This window comes from Vitis riparia, chromosome 18 (genome assembly GCF_004353265.1).
Source record: "Vitis riparia cultivar Riparia Gloire de Montpellier isolate 1030 chromosome 18, EGFV_Vit.rip_1.0, whole genome shotgun sequence".
NCBI classification, from domain to species: Eukaryota; Viridiplantae; Streptophyta; class Magnoliopsida; order Vitales; family Vitaceae; genus Vitis; species Vitis riparia.
In genome coordinates this window covers 34,467,388-34,486,028 of record NC_048448.1, presented here as the reverse complement: position 1 = coordinate 34,486,028, position 18,641 = coordinate 34,467,388, and the positions used below count along the sequence as shown (strand labels likewise).

The window sequence follows — 18,641 nt, the reverse complement described above, 5'->3', positions numbered from 1 at the left end:
TATCTAGAAAACAATTCGATATTAGTCAGGTGATCATCGATACCATCACGCCTTACCAAGACTTCTCCTTTCGTCGTAGTGCACTTCTTTTCGGGCTCCTCATCTCTAAACTATTGAAGCTTATTGGCTTTGAGATTGTTATTGCACAGAGGGTCCAAGCTGCTCATGCCTTATTGGATGAGAGCTCTTGAGTCAAACACTATAGCAATGTATGGTCCCTTGGCCCCTCCAATTCCTAATGGGCCTCAGGATATTGCATCAACTCAATAGGCTACTCAAGAAACACTTGTCGAGGAGGACAAGATTTGAGCCATGGAATAGGATGCACCTATACTAGAGATTGCTCTAAGGACTTGCTCTAATCAAGATCGTTCTAAATCAACTAAAGCTTCTCATGGAGCATCATCTTCTGCAACCCCGACTTCTCAGGACTATCATAAAAATGGTAAAGTAACAAGAATATAAACACGAGAGAACACACAAGAAATAAGCAAAGAATAATAATTTATATCAACAAAAGAATTTATAAATATAAACTAAATAACTAAGCATCCGATAGCAACAAAGTACAATTCAAAGTGCATATCCATCCCCCAATGATAAAGTATATGCATGATAAGAGCTAGCATGATCGAGAGAAATCTTCCACACGTGAAGATGAGAAATACTCTGAATAGGGTAGTATTGTAGTATATGCATGGTAAGATCTAGCATCACCCATCCCCAGTGATGCACAAGACTTTCTTATAGAATCTATCTCATGCAGCAAAACTTGATTGAATTGACCGTTGCTAACACCATCTCTATAGAATATGACTCTGTGAGGTTCTAAGGTCAAAAGAGGAATAGAATGCACAAACTCAATTTGATGACAATGCACGAATGAATAATATTGATCTAGAGACTTTCTGAAGGGTTCAAGTGTCTCAAATGGGGTCATCTTAACCATATCTAAGAGAATACTAAATGACGCAAAAACCAAGAAAATTTCAGAGAAAAACTAAACCATTAAAAATGTTCTAAGCAAAGTGTAGAACTATATTGTAAATTCTAAAACGCGAAAAAATGAAGAAAACTGACCTCAAATGACAAAGAAACGGAGTCCCCAATTGCTTGAGAGAATAGGAAAATGTTTTAAATGTCAAAAAGTGCGTTGGAAGGGTTTTATACTTAGACTGGATGCAAATTAGCACTCGAGTGGGATACTTAATGGATGTGTTGATGAGTGTAACTAAGAATGCTTAAGCGTTAAAGTCGTTGGATGAGGCTTGAGCATCAGATGCAATGTTCAAGCGATTATCAATTCTAACAAATGATAGAATACTCAACTATATGTGTATTTTCTATTATTAACATTTTTGGCCCAGTTAGCATCAAAATATTCAACAATCGCAAGACAAGAATCATAAGGATATCATAAACCATAATCAAGAGTCTCATGTATATAATGAATAATTCTTTTAACAGACATTAAGTGAGACTCTTTTGCAAAACTAAGGGCAAAGTCACTAGAGATAGCTCCAAAAACTATATCATCAACATAAATTTTAGCTACCAACAACTTATCATTGGACCTATTTATAAACAAGGTTCTATCAATTATCTCTCTTTCAAACTTTTTCTCTAGAAAATAACTTGTGAGCCTCTCATACCAAGCTCTAGGAGCCTGCTTTAATCCATAAAAGACCTTTTTAACCTATAGACATGATTAAGGAATTTAGGATCCTCAAAACCCTTAGATTGCTCAACATAAACTTCTTCACTTAGAATCTCATTTAGAAAAGCACTTTTAACATCTATTTGGTAAAACTTAATCCTCAAGGAACATGTTATTTCCAAAAGTATCCTAATTGATTCTAGTCTAGCTATGGGTGCACATGTCTCTTTATAATTAATCTTATCTATCTGTGAGTATCCTTTGGCAACTAGTCTAACTTTGTTTCTCACACTAATCCCATTTTCATCCTGTTTATTCTTGAATATCCATTTTGTACCTACGACATGTTTATTTTTAAGCCTAGAGACTAAATACCACCCATCATTCTTAACTCTTCTTGGAGTGTGGTAGTCCAAAATTCATCCCCTAAAGCTTCATCCACATTCTTTGGCTCCAATTAGGAGGTATAATATACAAGACCCATCTCATTTAATCTTGATCGTCAACTAATAACCACACATTCATTTACATTACCTATAACATTTCAGATTGGGTGGTTCTTAAGTATTCTGGATCTATGTTTATCCTTTATTTATTTAAGAGTGTCATCTAAAGGTACCACTTTATCATTATTAGGGTTAATGTCTCTTTCAAGGATATCGTTAGTGTAATTTTTCATGATCTCACAAGTCTTCAGGGTTATCCCCAATTGATTCCTAGGTTAAAATTTGAGTCTCAATTATATCCTGATCATACCCATTATCATTTATAACTATATTAGAAAACTCCTCGATAATTTGTGATTTTTTAGTATACACCCTATAGGCTTTAGTCATAGTAGAAGAGCCTAGGAATAGGTAAAAGCCATAAGGATTTCAATATTTTAAGTTTTCAAATTAGAGTTTGAGTGAAATTCATTTAAAATAGGTTTCTAAACTTGGCAGAACTGTCATGACCGCTTGAGTAGGATTGCCCACTTGAACGACCCCTACTGTTTTTGAAAAATCATTTTAAAATATTTTAAGTCCAAAAATGAAACCAAACCTTTTATACCTCAAATAAGTCTTATATGTTATAAGTCAAACCTTTTTAAATATATTTGTGGCTTCACAGTTAGACGAACAACAACCCTTGATCGTTAATAGAGAGCAAGTCACTATCTAAAAAGATTTTTATGAGCAAACATAAATTAGAACAAAATTGCCAAGATATAAATAAAACGCAATGTCCTAACAAGTTGTACTTTCCTTTCCTTTTCTTTATTTTATTTTCATTGTTAGCAAAGTTGTAAAGCTATATATATATAATCATAGAATGGATTTATAACATCTGTTTGTTTTGAGAATAATTTGTAAAATAACAAAATCACCTTCTATACAAATAAAATAAAGATGTTAATGAATCCTATATTGAATTTCAAATACTGAATTATAAGTATTGGAAATAATATCTAAAATTTAAGTGTTGAATGTAAATTGAATTATGATTAAAAAATATTGTGTCAACTTGATTTGATTATTTAGGGGAAAGAAAAGATAGAGAAAAAAATATATAACTTTTCTCTTCATTGTCTGTAGAAAACTTGAGTAAAGAAAATTTCTTGAACTCTATTTTACTTTAAGCATTTTATTTGGTAAGGAAATTATACGTTCTTATATATTACATGTTGATTTCATTTGTATATATTTTGTATTAAAAATTTAAATACTATTTATAAATTAACATGTTGAGTATATTCATGACTTTAGTATTTCCTATAATTCAAAATTTTTGTGTTACGTTTTAATATTTTACTGGAATTTATTTATTTTGGTTATTTTCATTTTTCGATGTTCATGTTTGAGCCACATGGGAGTAAAGTCAATTTGCTGAAAATAAATAGATTTATTTTGACAGCAGTGGTCGAGTGAAACCAACAATATTAAAACACTTTATCTGGCTTTCTCACCCAACTTTTTATTTTTTATTTTTTATTTTTCATTTCTTCCTTAAAAAGTTGTTTTTCTTATTAATACAATCATAAATAAATATTTTTTTAAAACAATATTTTAAAAATAAAACTGATGATTAAACAAAAAAGTTACGATCCACTCAATGTTCATCAAATTGATGGTTTAATCAGGGTTAATATATATCAACATGATGTATAAATTAATAATTTATATATTATTGAAAGTACAAATAATTATACGATGTTAAAACATATAAATAAGAAATTTAATGGTGTTTCATATTATTTTAACTATACATTCCATCATTTTATGGTCTCATAAATTACTATTGCTTTTTCTTTTTCTTTGTTACAAATAATAGATTCGTGTTTATCATCTCACAAATAAATTTCAATGGTGATTTATATTTATTTTAATTTTTAAATATTTATAAATATAAAATATAATATAATAATTTAAAGTATGTTTGAAAATGATTTTATAAAGCATTTTTAGCTTAAAAAATGATTTTGAAAAAAAAAATTAGACATTTGATGAATTTTAAAAAATACTTTTAAAAAATAAAAATCACTTATAATATTCTTTTAAAAAAACATTTTATAAATAACTCTCTTTAAAAAAAAAAAAAAAACACTTTCACTAAAACTACTTCAAGTAAAACCACCACCACACACTCTTAAGGTGTAATGCGAGACTTCACTTTGCTCCACACCCTTTCAAAAAGTCAAATCGTTCTATGCATAACTTATGCCTATATGAGTTTAAAAGTTACTAACATCCATACGAAGAGATCAGTAAAACCAACCTTCCACTTCCTACAATAATCGTTTACCAAGTGTATCTTCAATCCTATGCAAGTCTGGTATTCGGCGTTGCAGCTCCTGTAAACTGGCGTCTGCTTGGTCCAGCTCCGGAAAAAGCTGCGCTACTTCAGCTATCTTCTCATTCAAGCGCCTACGAATCACGTCCCTCTTGCGCTCCGCCTGTGCATACTCAATTAAAGGTTGGCTTGCAACAAATGGCCTTCTTAACCAATCAACATTAAAATGCATCCTCTCGAAATCACCCAATGTTTTAGAAATGAAGTTGAAGCCTTCATCAGACAGGCTGCGGGCAGTATTCTCCTGCATCAGGTTCACAATCTCCGGTGTGAGATCTTTGGCCATCTCTGACAACTTGGTTCGAACAGCGGGTCCTTCAAAGCTGCAAGTGGCAGTTATGTCTCCATGTTTGGCCAATATTTTCTGCCAAATTAACTCCTTTGTAACGAAGGTTAATTCAGATCCCTCAACCATCTCAGGAAGCCCTGCAGCTGTGTTAGGATCTGTGAGAGTTTTGTCTCTGTCTTCAGCTTCAGTTGGAGCGAAGGAAGTTTGGATCTCCTAAACCCAAAAAATTTAAGATAAGGAAAAATATAAAACTTGTGCTTGGAATTAACCAACAAAAATGATTTTAATGTAAAGGTGCCCAAGGAATAACATTTTGTCAGTTTCAACTGACGATTTTGACAAACCTCGTCGGCTCCCAAAGCACCTTCAAGTTCATCTGAAGGCCCATTCGGTTCATCTGAAGGCCAGTTTAGTGTATCTAGGCATTGCGACCTGTGATTATGCTCAAGATGAAGTTTTGTGATCACCCATTTTCCATCGCAAAGTTTGACTTGGATCTGGGCTTTGCATTCTGTTCTTGTTTCTGATCTCTGATACCCTGTTCCCTGGTTAGAATGCTTCCTGGCCCGGGAGCCTTCACATGAACAAAGAAAGCATCGCGATGTCCGTATACCTCTTGTTTCCCGTACCTTTCCTTTTCTTACTGTAAAACCAATTCTCTTGGCATATTTTTTGTAAAATTCTTCAGCTTCTAACTCAGAGTAAAACGCCATCCCTTTCTGTGGTATCTGATCATCGTCTTCAGGATTTTTCTCACTAGCCACTTCAATCTCAGTCCGTGGTGTCTGATTATCGTCTTCAGGATTTTTCTCATTTACATTAACCAATGTGTTAATCTCATTACCATTCCCATCACTAGCCACTTGAATCTGAGCACTATATATCGGAGCATTCAACAAATAATGTTCCCAAGTACCCTCATCCTGTACAAAGTGAGATAGATAGAAGTCTTCTATGAGAAAAATAAGAAGTAAAAAGTGGTTCAATGCATAACAACAATTTTCTTGTGTACACCAACTATTAATTCAAATTGCATCTTATCCTGTAACTCTTGTAGAACAGTGAATTAATATAAGAAGAGTAACACTATAACTATTCATTTTCATTGAAAAAAAAAATAGGAGGTTCTATCTGCGACAGGTTAATTTTGTCTGGTCATAAACTCTTTAAATTTTGGATAATTACTAATTACTGGTTCTCTTGAAAGGAAGGAATAAATAGAATACAATCTGAAGCTTTTGGAATTTGATCCAAATACATTTATCTTTACACCAGAGTAATCAAGCACACCTTCAAAACTACCTTCTCTATTAGAATTGGTTCATAGAGCTTTTGTTAAAGAAAATGTGCAGGAGGACTACACTCACCATCATGACACAGATTTCAGTAACAAGTTGTCATTTGTCTAATCTTGACACTTGGCAATGAAGTTGCAGTTAGTTTTATAACATAATTTCCTTCAATTGGCCTTTACAGTACTATTTTTAACTACTTTTGCACTTTGCAGGAGAAGTAAAAGTAGAAGTAGCTACTACCATAGTTTTAAAAGGCTCAAGGCGCACCAAGGCGCGAAGTAGTTCTAGAGCCTGAGGCGCAAGGCGCACCTAAGGCCCGGGCTTTAGTGAAGTGAGGCGCACCCTAATGTACATATATATTTTGATATAATATAATCAAATTTAACAATCATTTATTTGTCCTAAACACATAAATCATCAAATATCATCCACAACTTCAATTTAATCAACACTTATCAAAAAAAAAAAAAAAACTTCAATTTAATCAACAAAAAACATAAAAATAAAGAACTTCAAACACAAAAACAAATCCAAATCCATATTGCTAATAGCCTAATACATATCCAAATCCAAAGTTTCCAAACCAAAACATGAAATTTGTCCACAATTCAAAAACATAATTAAAAAACACTTAAATAACAAATTTGTCCACAACAAGCAATCATCACCATAGTTTTAAAAGGCTCAAGGCGCACCAAGGCGCAAAGTAGTCCTGGAGCCTGAGGCGTAAGGCGCATCTAAGGCGCAAGCTTTAGTGAAGTGAGGCGTACCCTAATTTACATATATATTTTTATATAATATAATCAAATTTAACAATCATTTATTTGTCCTAAACACATAAATCATCAAATATCATCCAAAACTTCAATTTAATAAACAAAAAACATAAAAATAAAGAACTCCAAGCATAAAAACAAATCCAAATCCAAAGTTTCCAAACCTAAAGGTCCAAAACATGAAATTTGTCCACAATTCAAAAACATCATTAAAAAACACTTAAATCACAAATTTGTCCACACCAAGCAATCATCACTCCTCCTCTAAATCAACAAAATCATCATCATCATCATTTCCATCACCACATTTGTAGCCTTCCCCATCTTCTTCATCTGCTGAATCAACCATGTCTCCATCTTCATCTTCATCTATTAGTGAATGAGAAGGCAAAGTTCTAGAACTTGAAGCTATCCCCCTTGTTGGTGGTATTATGCTTGAGCTTGCTCTAGCTCTAACTCTAGTATCAAACCTGGCCTCCTCAGCTCCAGCAGCTCTAGCAACATCACCCCATGTCAAATTATCATCATCAAATACAAAATCATCTTGTGCACCTCCATGAGAATCCTCATCTTCCATTCTCCCTATCAACCATTCATTGCTATCATCTATATCTTTCAAGGAAATTGGGTCAATGGTGTTACGTTCATTGTATCTTCTCTTCAAGGCTCGATTATACTTAATGTACACCAAATCATTCAAGCGTTGATGATCTAACCTATTTCTCCTCTTGCTATGAATCTCCAAAAATTCATAAGCTCATAAATATATTTTAAAGTTTTAACTTTTAAGTTACATTCAAGACTCTATTAGACTATTACTTGTAATTATTTTGGATTTGGTCACTTACATTTTCAAAGATGCTTCAATTCCGTTCACAACCTGATGCACTGCATGTTAAGTTGAGGACTTTCATTGCAAACTTTTGCAAATTTGGAGTTGAAGCTCCATATGCAGCCCACCATTCAGCTGTAATATAGATATTAACAATTTAGTGAAACAATTCACCTATTTTAGGAAAAATACAATCTAATCATTTAAATAAACAAAACTAAATAACTAACTAGGTGCTCTAGTCTTTCTTGTCCTAACAACTAACTCATTCCCGAATAGTCCTTGGGCATTTGTGAACAAACTCACTTCGACCACAACTTTTTCTTGCTTAGCAGGGTCTCTTGTTAGCCTTAAGATGCATTTACACAAATCACTCATAATCTTGGCATCATGCTCTATTTTTGGCTTATCATAGAAGAATTCCAGGTTCAAAAAGTACCCTGCTGCATGCAAAGGCCGATGAAGCTGAATCTCCCACCTCTTATCAATGATGTTGAAGATTTCTTTGTACTTCTCTTCATTTCCATTAAAACTTCTCACAATTGTATCCTTAGCTCTATTCATGGCCTCATAGATGTATCCCATAGGAGCTTTTTTTTCACCATTAACCAAACGAAGCACATGAACTAGGGGACCCGAAACCTTTAAGCAAAACACAATAGTGTTCCAAAATGAAGGTATTAGAACTATGTTGGCTATAGTTTTCCCCTTCTACTCTTTTGCCCATTTACTATCTGACCAATCCGAGCTTGTAAACATCTTCCTCAAATTGTTTTTTGTTCATGCAATCGCGATAATGTGATGAAAGCAGTTGCAAACCGAGTCTTAGCAGGCCTAAGCAATTCCCTTTGTCCAGTAAACCGCCTCATCATGTTGAGTAGCCCTGAGCGATTATAAATATACCTATTTAGTGATATAACCCTCTCCAATGTCCTCTTGATGTTTGGTAGCTTTCCAATATCTTCCAACATCAAGTCAAGGCAATGTGCAGCACATGGTGTCCAATACGAATGCGGGCGCTTTAATTCTAACAACTTCCCTAGGTGACATTGTAGATAATAAATTTACATAAATTCTCAAGATAAATAATTCAAATTTTAAAAGTAAATAAAAATTCAAGAAATAGTATTTATTACCTGTCATCATATAACTTAAGTGATTATCAGTTATAACTTGAATAACATTCTCCTCACCAACTTGCTTTACCCATTTGTCAAGTAACTCAAACATCTTTTCTCTTGTCTTAATCATTGAATAAGCATCAATAGATTGCATGAACATGGTTCCCTTTGAACAATTAACCAAAAAGTTCACCAAAGTTCGCTCTTTCCTATCAGTCCATCCATCCAACATAATTGAACATCCATTTTTTTTCCATTCCACCATATGATCTTTCATCAAATCTTTTGTGAGAGTCAATTCTTTCTTAAGGTTAGTAACTCTTACCTTATGAAGAGTTGGTCCCTTCATACCCACATCATATTAGCCAATAGCCTCAATCATTGGTTGGAAACTCGGATATGTGACTGCATTAAATGGAATAGTAGCCTCATACATCCACCTTTTGATAAGCATACAAGCTCTTTCTCTTGCTTCCTTTTTGTAAGCATCATTGATGATAGTTTGATTCATATTCTCACTCCTTTAATTTTGAACAACCATCTCTGCATTAGGAGTGAAAAAATGATCCATAGGACCCTTTTGTCTTGGTTTTTTTTAAGAAAATATCCTACCACCACTTCCTCCTCGGTTACTACCTCCACTAGAAATGTTGATGACATTCATTCTACTATTAATCTTCTCACCAAAATCTTCATCTTCCAAACCAAACAAATCTTCATTAACATCTTCGCTCCCCATATTCATTTGCTCTTTTTGACTTTTCTTGGAACTCATATACTCTTCCATTTCTTCTCTAACATGTTACAGACATTTTATACACTTTTTAGCATTTCTATATGCCTCATTTTGTTACTTTATCACAAAAAATGCATATGATGGTGTTCAAATTTTTTTCATTAACCAAACGAGCATATTTCCATCCGGGATCTCTTCTTCCACTTGCACTAGAGTCGATTTGAGTTCCACTCTAATTATCCATCTTGCAAACAAATTATCTATACTACAATAAAATAATTATAATTAAATTAAGAAAAAAAATATGCATATCACATTAACAAAAAATATGCACATGAGTATTTTTTGTTTTTTATTTTTCTTTAGTAAAATTTTCATGTCAAAATACAATATGTATATTTAAAAAAAAAAATGTCAATGAGAGTTATGAAACAAGAATGGAAAAAAAAATGCAAAAAAGTGAAGAAAATAGAAAAATACCGAGGTCCCGGAAAGGTACGTGACTATTTTTCCTCTAGTTTTCTCCTATTTTTCCTCCTCTTCTTCGTCTTTTTCACTTCTCCACTGCACGACTGAGGCTAGGGCAAGATTTGGGAGTGGTGTCAGGTTGAAAACAACCAGAAAAGGGGGCTGCAAGGGAAAACAAGGCCAAAACAGCGTCGTTTTGGTCCCAAAAAAAAAATTAGGGCTTCTCTGCCCTTTGCGACCCGACATCAAAGAAGAAGAGAAGGAGGTAGGGGATCGAGGCGTACTTGGGGACCGCGTTGTGCCTTGCCAAAGGCGAGCGCCTTGCGCTCCTAAGCGGCGCCTTCATGAAGGGGTCTACCTTCAGGCGAGGCGCCGAAAGGTGGCGTCGCGCCACCCGGAGCCTAAGCTTAGGCGCGCCTTTCACAACTATGGCTACTACTACTATATCCAAACACCCTTCAAAGTTATGTTAAACTTTCAAACCCTACTTTTAGCTTTTAAAAACTCTTCCAACCCTCAAATCCATTTGTTAGCAAGATAAAGGTATGACCTTTCAAGAAAATGGCCATATATAGAAGCAAAAGTTTGAGTATTGATAAATAATTGTAAATCATGTTCAGGTTCCAAAGCAGTTCTAATTATCGTCCACCTTTTAATGACAAGTACCAAACCACATGCAAGCTTTCCCAAATAGTTGAGAGCTTTGATGAGTTCCCACCTATGGAGCCCTGGCTTCACAAATATGGAAATCATTGTTTTTCCTTGTGAACTTTCAAACCTGTATATTGGAATCAAAATTTGAAGTTCTTTTTATTCTCAGATTTTAGTGGTAAAGCTTCAAAGCTAAAAGTATAGAAAAGTTAGACCTGTTCCACCATGTTTGTAAAAATATTGCAAATTCATTTCTAATTTCATTTTGTTGTTAAAAACCATTTCCAGGAATTTCTGTTTTTAAAAACAAAAAACTGTTTTCAAGTCACACGGCAAAACAGGTTGTTAATTTTCAAAAAACTTCACTGATTGAAAATTTTATTAAAATCTGAAAATAATCACAACCAAAAAAAATATGACATTGAATTTGAAAAACGAGAACCCAACACAGTTACAGCAAAAACAGATACAGTTAAATTTCGCTTCACCCTCTCCCTTGCTGTCTTTCTGATCTTTGCATCTACCACTTATGCGAAAAATTTCTCAAAGGAGATAAGATTCGGTCACTTCCGAAACTAAATACAGCATATATTCAAATACCACCTAAGTGATTTTCTATTGATGCGGACAAAAGATCACCACTTGTACTATAAAGATAAAATGGTATTCAAGAAATTAAATCGATCAAGGTGAAAACAGGCATTGGGACAAAGTTCCAAGACGGCTTATAACAAGTAGATCGGGTACCAAATTCTTGATTTGCTGGTTGTAGCTTTATTTGGGAAGAAAAGTTCATCGAACTACTTATCTACAAAATTAACCTTCGTTCTAGAAAATGGATTGAGCTTACCTGGATAGTGACGCCCCTGAAGGTAGGGCCAACTTTCTGGAAGTGGTTTACTAAATCATCAGATTCCTGTAAGGCACCCCGAACATCTGGGCTTGAACCGATGGAACTATACCTGCCAAGATGATAGGGTTCGATAGACATTCTGGTGCAGTTGATGGGTGTGGATCCAGAGGATCGGTGATTGATTGCTTTGCTTCCGGCTGGACCAGGACCCTCAAATGTTTGGGATCTCGCCTTCCCAATCCAAGACTCGTTTTATGGATCTCGTCGCATGCTGTGTGTGACAACGACCTCTGCTTCCATTTCCAAATTCCAGAGTTCTGGGTCAAAATGGAAAAAATTATAATATCTAACCAGTTCTTGAAACTCATGTTTAAATTCACCTCATTGACGCGATATCGTAAACAAATTTTTTCTTTTCATCGTTTTAATTAAAGTCTTAATAAACAACTGATGCTTTACTTTTTAAGTGAAGTCGTACTTGTTGGTACGTCATTTGTTTTTATTTTTAGCTCTGGTCAGTCATATCATCGAATTGTGCCAGACGGGGGCATCACAGCCGGAATGGGCCAGGACCAGAGTGGCCTCCCCAGGATTCGGACTCAAGACTAAGGTCTTTTTGGTTGCCCTCCTGGTACCATCTGGACTACTAGCTCAGATGATACCAGGTTAGTAGTTGCTAACTGAGGTTTCATTTTTAAACTGAAGCCTCGATTGCTAATTGAGATTTTAACAAAAATGATACATTTTGAAATCAATTAATAAAATTAATTAGGAAAAATTTATTACAAAATATAATTTTTAGTAGTTTCATCAAAGTCACAAAAAATACCCATTAAACATTTATATAATGGAAAAATAAATATCTCTCCCTAATATTACATATCATATAGCTTAAATTAATAAATTACATAATTTTATATTTTATTTATATGTTATATAATTTTATTATTTTAAGATTATTAATTAATTGATAAATAAAATATTTATTTATTATATTTATCAAATTATCTTTATTGAAGTAATATTATATCTTTTAAGTCTACCAATAAATGCTTAATAGCCGAACCAACCAAAACACAATTGTCTATTGTACCCGTAAATTCTTAATAGCCCAACCACCCAAATATAATTCGTCTACTTAAATGAAAAGATTTTCTATTACTTTATTAATTATGGATATATTAAAAAAATTATTAGATAAAAAATAAATTAAAAAAGTAATAAATATATATAATTATTTTTCATGTAGACGATAGTCACACAAAAAACATATAATTAACCAATTCTTTTGTTTAATTATAAATATACTATATTTTTTTATTTTTTTATTAAAATAACTAATAGAAAAAAAATAAAAAATGGATAATCAATTAATAAAATTTAATTCTTTTTATTATTTTTTATATAAAAAATAGTACTAAGGTTTTCAATTTTTATTTTTAAAAATAGTTTTCATTTTTTAATTAAATACTTTTTTAAAAAGAAAATATAAAAAATATAAATCATATTACCATTTTTTTAGAAAGTATTTTTTAAAATAGTTTTTGAACATAATTTTTTTTTATTTATAATTTAAAATAGAAAATAATGCTAATTTTCAATTATTTATAAAAAAAATTAAAAACAATGAAAAATCCAAATTATTAAAATAGAATTATTATGATTGTGTGAATAATGGTGTGAAAATTATTAAAATCTAAATTTAAAAAAAAAACTATGTGAAAGGTCATTAGGTATTTTATTTTAGTACATCACTATTTTATATCTTTAAAAAATAATATATGAAAATTTGAACGATATATTAGTCTCTTAACATCTTATATCATTTCTATTAATTATGTAAGTTATATGGACTAAATGTTAATTTTTGGGTTCAATTGGCCCAAGACACAATTGCCCCATAATTTAACAAATGAGGTGTCTGATTGGAGATCCAATCATCCCGCTTTAAAAATATTATTGGCAAGTCTACCAATAAATGCTTAGTAGCCGAACCAACCAAAACACAATTGTCCATTCTACCAGTAAATTCTTAATACCCCAACCACCCAAATATATTTCGTCTACTTGAATGAAAAAAATTTCTATTACTTTGTTAATCATTAATATATTAAAATTTTCTATTAGACAAAAAATAAAGAAAGAAATGAGTCACGTGGCATCGAAATTATCACGCATCAGTCGTATGTTGGTGAAAAATGGCAAGAAAAAAAAGAAAAAAACAATCATTCGGTCAATTTAACCTACCATTCTTATAATAATTTAAAAAATGAGGTGTCTGATTGGCGATGCAACCACCCGGCTTTAAAAATATTGTTGGCAAGTCTACCAATAAATGCTTAATAGCCGAACCAACCAAAACATAATTGTCTATTCTACCAGTAAATTCTTAATACCCCTACCACCCAAATATACTTCGTCCACTTGAATGAAAAAAATAATAAACTTTAATTTATACAAAATATTTATTATTACAACTAATATTTTAATATCCCTCACTTAAAAATAAATTCTCTTAGAGCATGTTGAGATAAAATAAATAAATAAATAATGGTCTAGAAAGCAGGTGGGTCAACAAGGACCCTTTGTCTTCGATGATCTTACGGGCATTTAATTTACTTGTTGCAGAAACTGCCTGTTCCTTACACTCCGCGAGTTTTGCTCAGACTTGACTTTCACAACTCAAATTTCAGAATCCATCTTCTCTGCCGCCTCGTAATGGCTGATCCTTTCTTCTTCTTCTTCTTCTTCTTCTTTCCAACGGAGCTATGATGTGTTCCTGAGCTTTAGAGGAGAAGACACCCGCAATAGCTTCACTGCCCATCTCTATAAGGAACTACGCACCAAAGGAATCAACACGTTCATTGACGATGACAAGCTTGAGAGGGGTGATGTCATATCTTCTGCGCTTGTTGCGGCTATTCAAAACTCCAAGTTTTCTCTCATTGTTTTGTCAGAAAATTATGCATCTTCCGGGTGGTGTTTGGAGGAGCTGGTGAAGATTCTAGAGTGCATGAGAACCATGGGACAGAGGGTTCTCCCAATTTTCTACAATGTGGATCCCTCGCATGTAAGACATCACAATGGAAAATTTGGAGAAGCACTGGCTAAACATGAAGAAAATTTGAGAACTATGGAGAGGGTGCCGATTTGGAGGGATGCTCTCACTCAAGTTGCCAATTTATCCGGTTGGGATTCCAGGAATAAGTAATTCTCTACAGCTTTCCCATCATCATCTTCATCCTCATATCACTAATTTCAATATATGCTCTTTGCTTATCTGTTCATTAATTATCTTGTTTAATTTAATTTTACCTTTCTCTTTTTGAGTGATGAACTAATTTCATGTTTATACTTCAAATTTGGCAGGCATGAGCCTATGCTTATCAAGGGAATTGCCACTTATATTTGGAATAAATTGTTTAGTAGATCCTCAAATTATGCTGATCAGAACCTAGTTGGAATAGAATCTAGCATACGAGAAATAAAATCCCTGCTATTTACCGAGTCTTTAGATGTTCGCATGGTGGGGATTTGGGGCATGGGCGGCATAGGTAAAACAACCCTTGCCAGAGCTGTTTATAACCAAATCTCTCATCAATTTGAAGCTTGCTACTTTCTTGAAAATGTCAGTGATTATTTGGAAAAGCGATATTTCCTTAGCTTGCAAGAGAAATTTCTTTCCCAACTATTGGAAGATGAAAATTTGAATATAAAAGGATGCATCTCTAAAGAGGCTTTGCTCTGTTCTAAAAATGTTCTCGTTGTCATTGATGATGTGAACAATTCAAAAATATTAAAAGTCTTGATTGGGAAGCATGATTGGTTTGGTATCGGAAGTAGAATCATCATAACAACAAGAAATAAGCAGTTGCTAGTTACACATGGGGTAAATGAAGTGTATGAGGTTGAAAAATTAAATGATGATAATGCGGTTGAGCTCTTCAGTCGATATGCCTTTAAAAAAGCCTATCCTATAGATGATTATGTGGAGCTCTCTCAATGTATAGTGGTTTATGCTCAGGGCCTTCCATTAGCTCTTCAAGTTTTAGGTTCATTTTTATTTGATAAGAGCAAACGTGAATGGGAAAGTCAGTTGGATAAACTAAAAAAAAGTCCTATACATTGAATTTTCTCATGGACTCCAAAAGAGAGAAGTGTAAAGTGCACTTTTCCCAAGGCTTTAAATTTCACTGCGAAGAACTGAGGCACCTATATTGGTATGAATACCCTTTGAAATCACTGCCCAATGATTTTAACCTCAAGAATCTTGTTGACCTCAGCATGCCTTATAGCCAAATAAAACAACTTTGGAAAGGGACGCTATGATTTATCCATGTTATTTTATTTAGATTGTATGTAGCGTTCATGAAAAATCATCTTCTTAAGCCTTGTTTCTTTCACTGCAGGTTCTTGAAAACTTGAAGTTCATGAATCTCAAGCACTCCAAATTCTTAACGGAAACCCCGGATTTCTCAAGGGTTACCAACCTTGAACGGTTAGTTTTAAAAGGTTGTATATCTTTGTATAAGGTTCACCCATCACTTGGAGATTTGAACAAACTCAATTTCTTGAGTTTGAAAAATTGCAAAATGCTGAAGAGTCTTCCAAGTTGCATTTGTGATTTGAAATGCCTTGAAATATTTATTCTTTCTGGTTGCTCGAAATTTGAAGAGTTACCTGAGAATTTTGGGAAGTTAGAAATGTTGAAGGAATTTTGTGCGGATGGAACTGCTATTAGGGTACTTCCCTCCTCTTTTTCTTTATTGAGAAACCTTGAAATATTATCCTTTGAGGGATGTAAAGGACCACCACCATCTACCTCATGGTGGTTGCCAAGAAGAAGTTCAAATTTCAGTAGTTTCGTATTGTCTCCTTTGTCAAGTTTAAGCTCCTTAAAAACTCTAAGCCTAAGTGCCTGCAATATATCAGATGGAGCAACTCTTGATAGTCTTGGCTTCTTATCTTCACTGGAAGATTTAGATTTAAGTGAGAACAACTTTGTTACTCTGCCTTCAAATATCAACCGACTTCCTCGCTTGAAAATGCTTGGGTTGGAAAATTGTAAAAGATTGCAAGCACTGCCAGAGCTTCCAACAAGCATACGTAGTATAATGGCTCGTAATTGCACATCATTGGAAACAATCTCAAATCAATCATTTGGCTCCCTACTAATGACTGTCAGATTGAAGGAACATATCTATTGCCCAATAAATCGGGTGAGATTTTCCTCCGGTATATCATAATTCAATTTCCCACTAAATAATGCACAATTTAATTTCATTTGTGGTAGTGTAAAATAAATGTCGAATGATTTAAGATAGTAAAGCAGCAAGCAATTTCTATCTCTGCTAACATCCTCATCATGTTCATTCTACAGGATGGCCTTTTAGTTCCTGCACTCAGTGCAGTTATTTTTGGGAGTAGAATACCAGACTGGATAAGGTACCAGAGCTCAGGGAGTGAAGTAAAAGCAGAGCTACCTCCAAACTGGTTTGATTCCAACTTCCTGGGTCTTGCTTTGTGTGTTGTCACTGTTCCCAGGCCGGTGTCACTTGCCGATTTTTTTGGTCTTTTTTGGAGATCATGTACCTTGTTCTATTCCACATCCAGTCACGCTTCTTCCTCCTTTGATGTTTACACTTATCCAAATCATCTTAAGGGAAAGGTGGAGTCAGATCACTTATGGCTGGTTTATGTACCGCTTCCCCACTTCATCAATTGGCAGAAGTCACTCACATCAAGGCTTCATTCAGAATAACCACCTTCATGCGCCTTAATGTAATTAAGGAATGTGGGATTGGTCTAGTGTATGTTAATGAAGAGGTGAATTACTCTCTCTTCTCTCCTCCTCCTAATGAGTCATCTGTTGTCCTTCAAGAAATCCATGGGGAGGGATCTAGTGGAAGTGGGAGCTCTAATATTGATGGCTCAGAATCAGAGAACTCCGATTACTATTCTGCTGATGAGGGGGAACCCTCTGCACCCCTGCTGTAAGGATCACTCTTAATCAGAGATGTGGCCAGAGAAACACTTGCAATGCAGCCATTATCAGAGCATCCCTTGATGAGGAGGAACTAGCCAGACAAATGCCTGATTTGCACCCAAATCTTTCCATAACAACTCTTGGTGAGTTGTGTGCTTCCTTTGTTTCTTTTCCTGAAACTGACTTTGAGTTGCTTAGCAAAATACCTTTCTTTCTAGTATTCTCGAAACATCATAACTATTGGAGTTTTTGGGTTGTGTATTAGTGGTGTTGCTGACTAGTTTTTGGAGTTTGATACATGTTGGGTTGTTGTTACTGGTTTTTGCCTCAAGTTTGCCTTGATACATGTTGAGTTGTTTAGCAAACTCTCTTGACAGATTTTGGTTTTCTTTCCCGCATGGTATTGTGAAACATCCCTGTTCATATTCCTATTTTCTTTCTTATTCTCATATACTAAACATATACCCTTAAGGGCATATGTTCTCTTCCAATGTTAGAACGAAACAGATCATGATCATTGTTTTTGGGATATGTTCTTTTATCTGAATATGATAGAGCTATTACAGTTAATGGTTACTTCCTAAGAATTGTAAATTCTTCCATTGATATTATACCATATTTTGTACTTTCATCTTGATGAGTTCTAAGGTAATCCATGGTTCATTTTTCATTCATTTTGTTAGTAATGATGTATAAGATACTCGTAGCCAATGTTTTGAAAATCAGACCAGTCGGTCCAACTGATTGGACCGTCAATCAGCCATCTCTCTAGTCTGATTTGCCCTAAGGAACTGTTTTCATATTAAGCCAGTGTTGAACTGCTTGAGCCGGTCTGGTTTATCCTAGGGAATCATTTTTATATTAAACCGAAGTTGAATTGCTCGAGTCGATGGTTGGACCATCTAATTGGATGGACTGTCCGGCTTCCTAAGAGTAGTCAAGCCCAAAACCAGGCGAAATTGGCACTTGTTGTGGAAGCCCAATAGGCGTCACAACTAATCACCCATTAAAAGTCGAAACAGGTTAGTCCAAAAGGGTTTGATGATCGGTCATCATGGTCCGACTAGTAAATCATGAACCAGTAACTTTTCTAATTCAATAACCGATTCGGTTATGAAAATATTGCTTATAACTTAGGTTGTTTC

General features: G+C 34.0%; 4 protein-coding genes across 4 annotated transcripts; 2 read left to right on the top strand and 2 right to left on the bottom strand.

Moving 5' to 3' along the window:
- Positions 1 to 4,285: 4,285 nt before the first annotated feature.
- LOC117906175 lies at positions 4,286 to 11,826 on the bottom strand. Its single transcript, XM_034819136.1, has 3 exons — positions 11,508 to 11,826; positions 5,123 to 5,701; positions 4,286 to 4,991 (listed from the first exon to the last, which is right to left on the bottom strand). Exons 1-3 carry the CDS (start codon positions 11,646 to 11,648, stop codon positions 4,425 to 4,427), a joined length of 1,287 nt encoding a protein of 428 aa, XP_034675027.1. The 5' UTR covers positions 11,649 to 11,826; the 3' UTR covers positions 4,286 to 4,424.
- On the bottom strand, positions 7,015 to 7,811 carry LOC117906176. The gene is made up of 2 exons (XM_034819137.1): positions 7,698 to 7,811; positions 7,015 to 7,588 (listed from the first exon to the last, which is right to left on the bottom strand). The coding sequence occupies exon 2, from the start codon at positions 7,424 to 7,426 to the stop codon at positions 7,103 to 7,105; it is 324 nt and encodes a 107-aa protein (XP_034675028.1). The 5' UTR covers positions 7,427 to 7,588; positions 7,698 to 7,811; the 3' UTR covers positions 7,015 to 7,102.
- A 2,403-nt stretch (positions 11,827 to 14,229) lies between the features above and the next one.
- Positions 14,230 to 15,639, top strand: LOC117905767 (disease resistance protein RPV1-like; the record flags this gene model as incomplete). The annotated part of the gene is made up of 2 exons (XM_034818641.1): positions 14,230 to 14,717; positions 14,880 to 15,639. Coding segments are annotated over 2 exons (1,248 nt in total), but the record flags the coding sequence as incomplete, so codon positions are not given.
- A 259-nt stretch (positions 15,640 to 15,898) lies between these two features.
- On the top strand, positions 15,899 to 18,025 carry LOC117906178 (disease resistance protein RPP2B-like). Its single transcript, XM_034819139.1, has 2 exons — positions 15,899 to 16,729; positions 16,891 to 18,025. Exons 1-2 carry the CDS (start codon positions 15,941 to 15,943, stop codon positions 17,269 to 17,271), a joined length of 1,170 nt encoding a protein of 389 aa, XP_034675030.1. The 5' UTR covers positions 15,899 to 15,940; the 3' UTR covers positions 17,272 to 18,025.
- Positions 18,026 to 18,641: the final 616 nt, after the last annotated feature.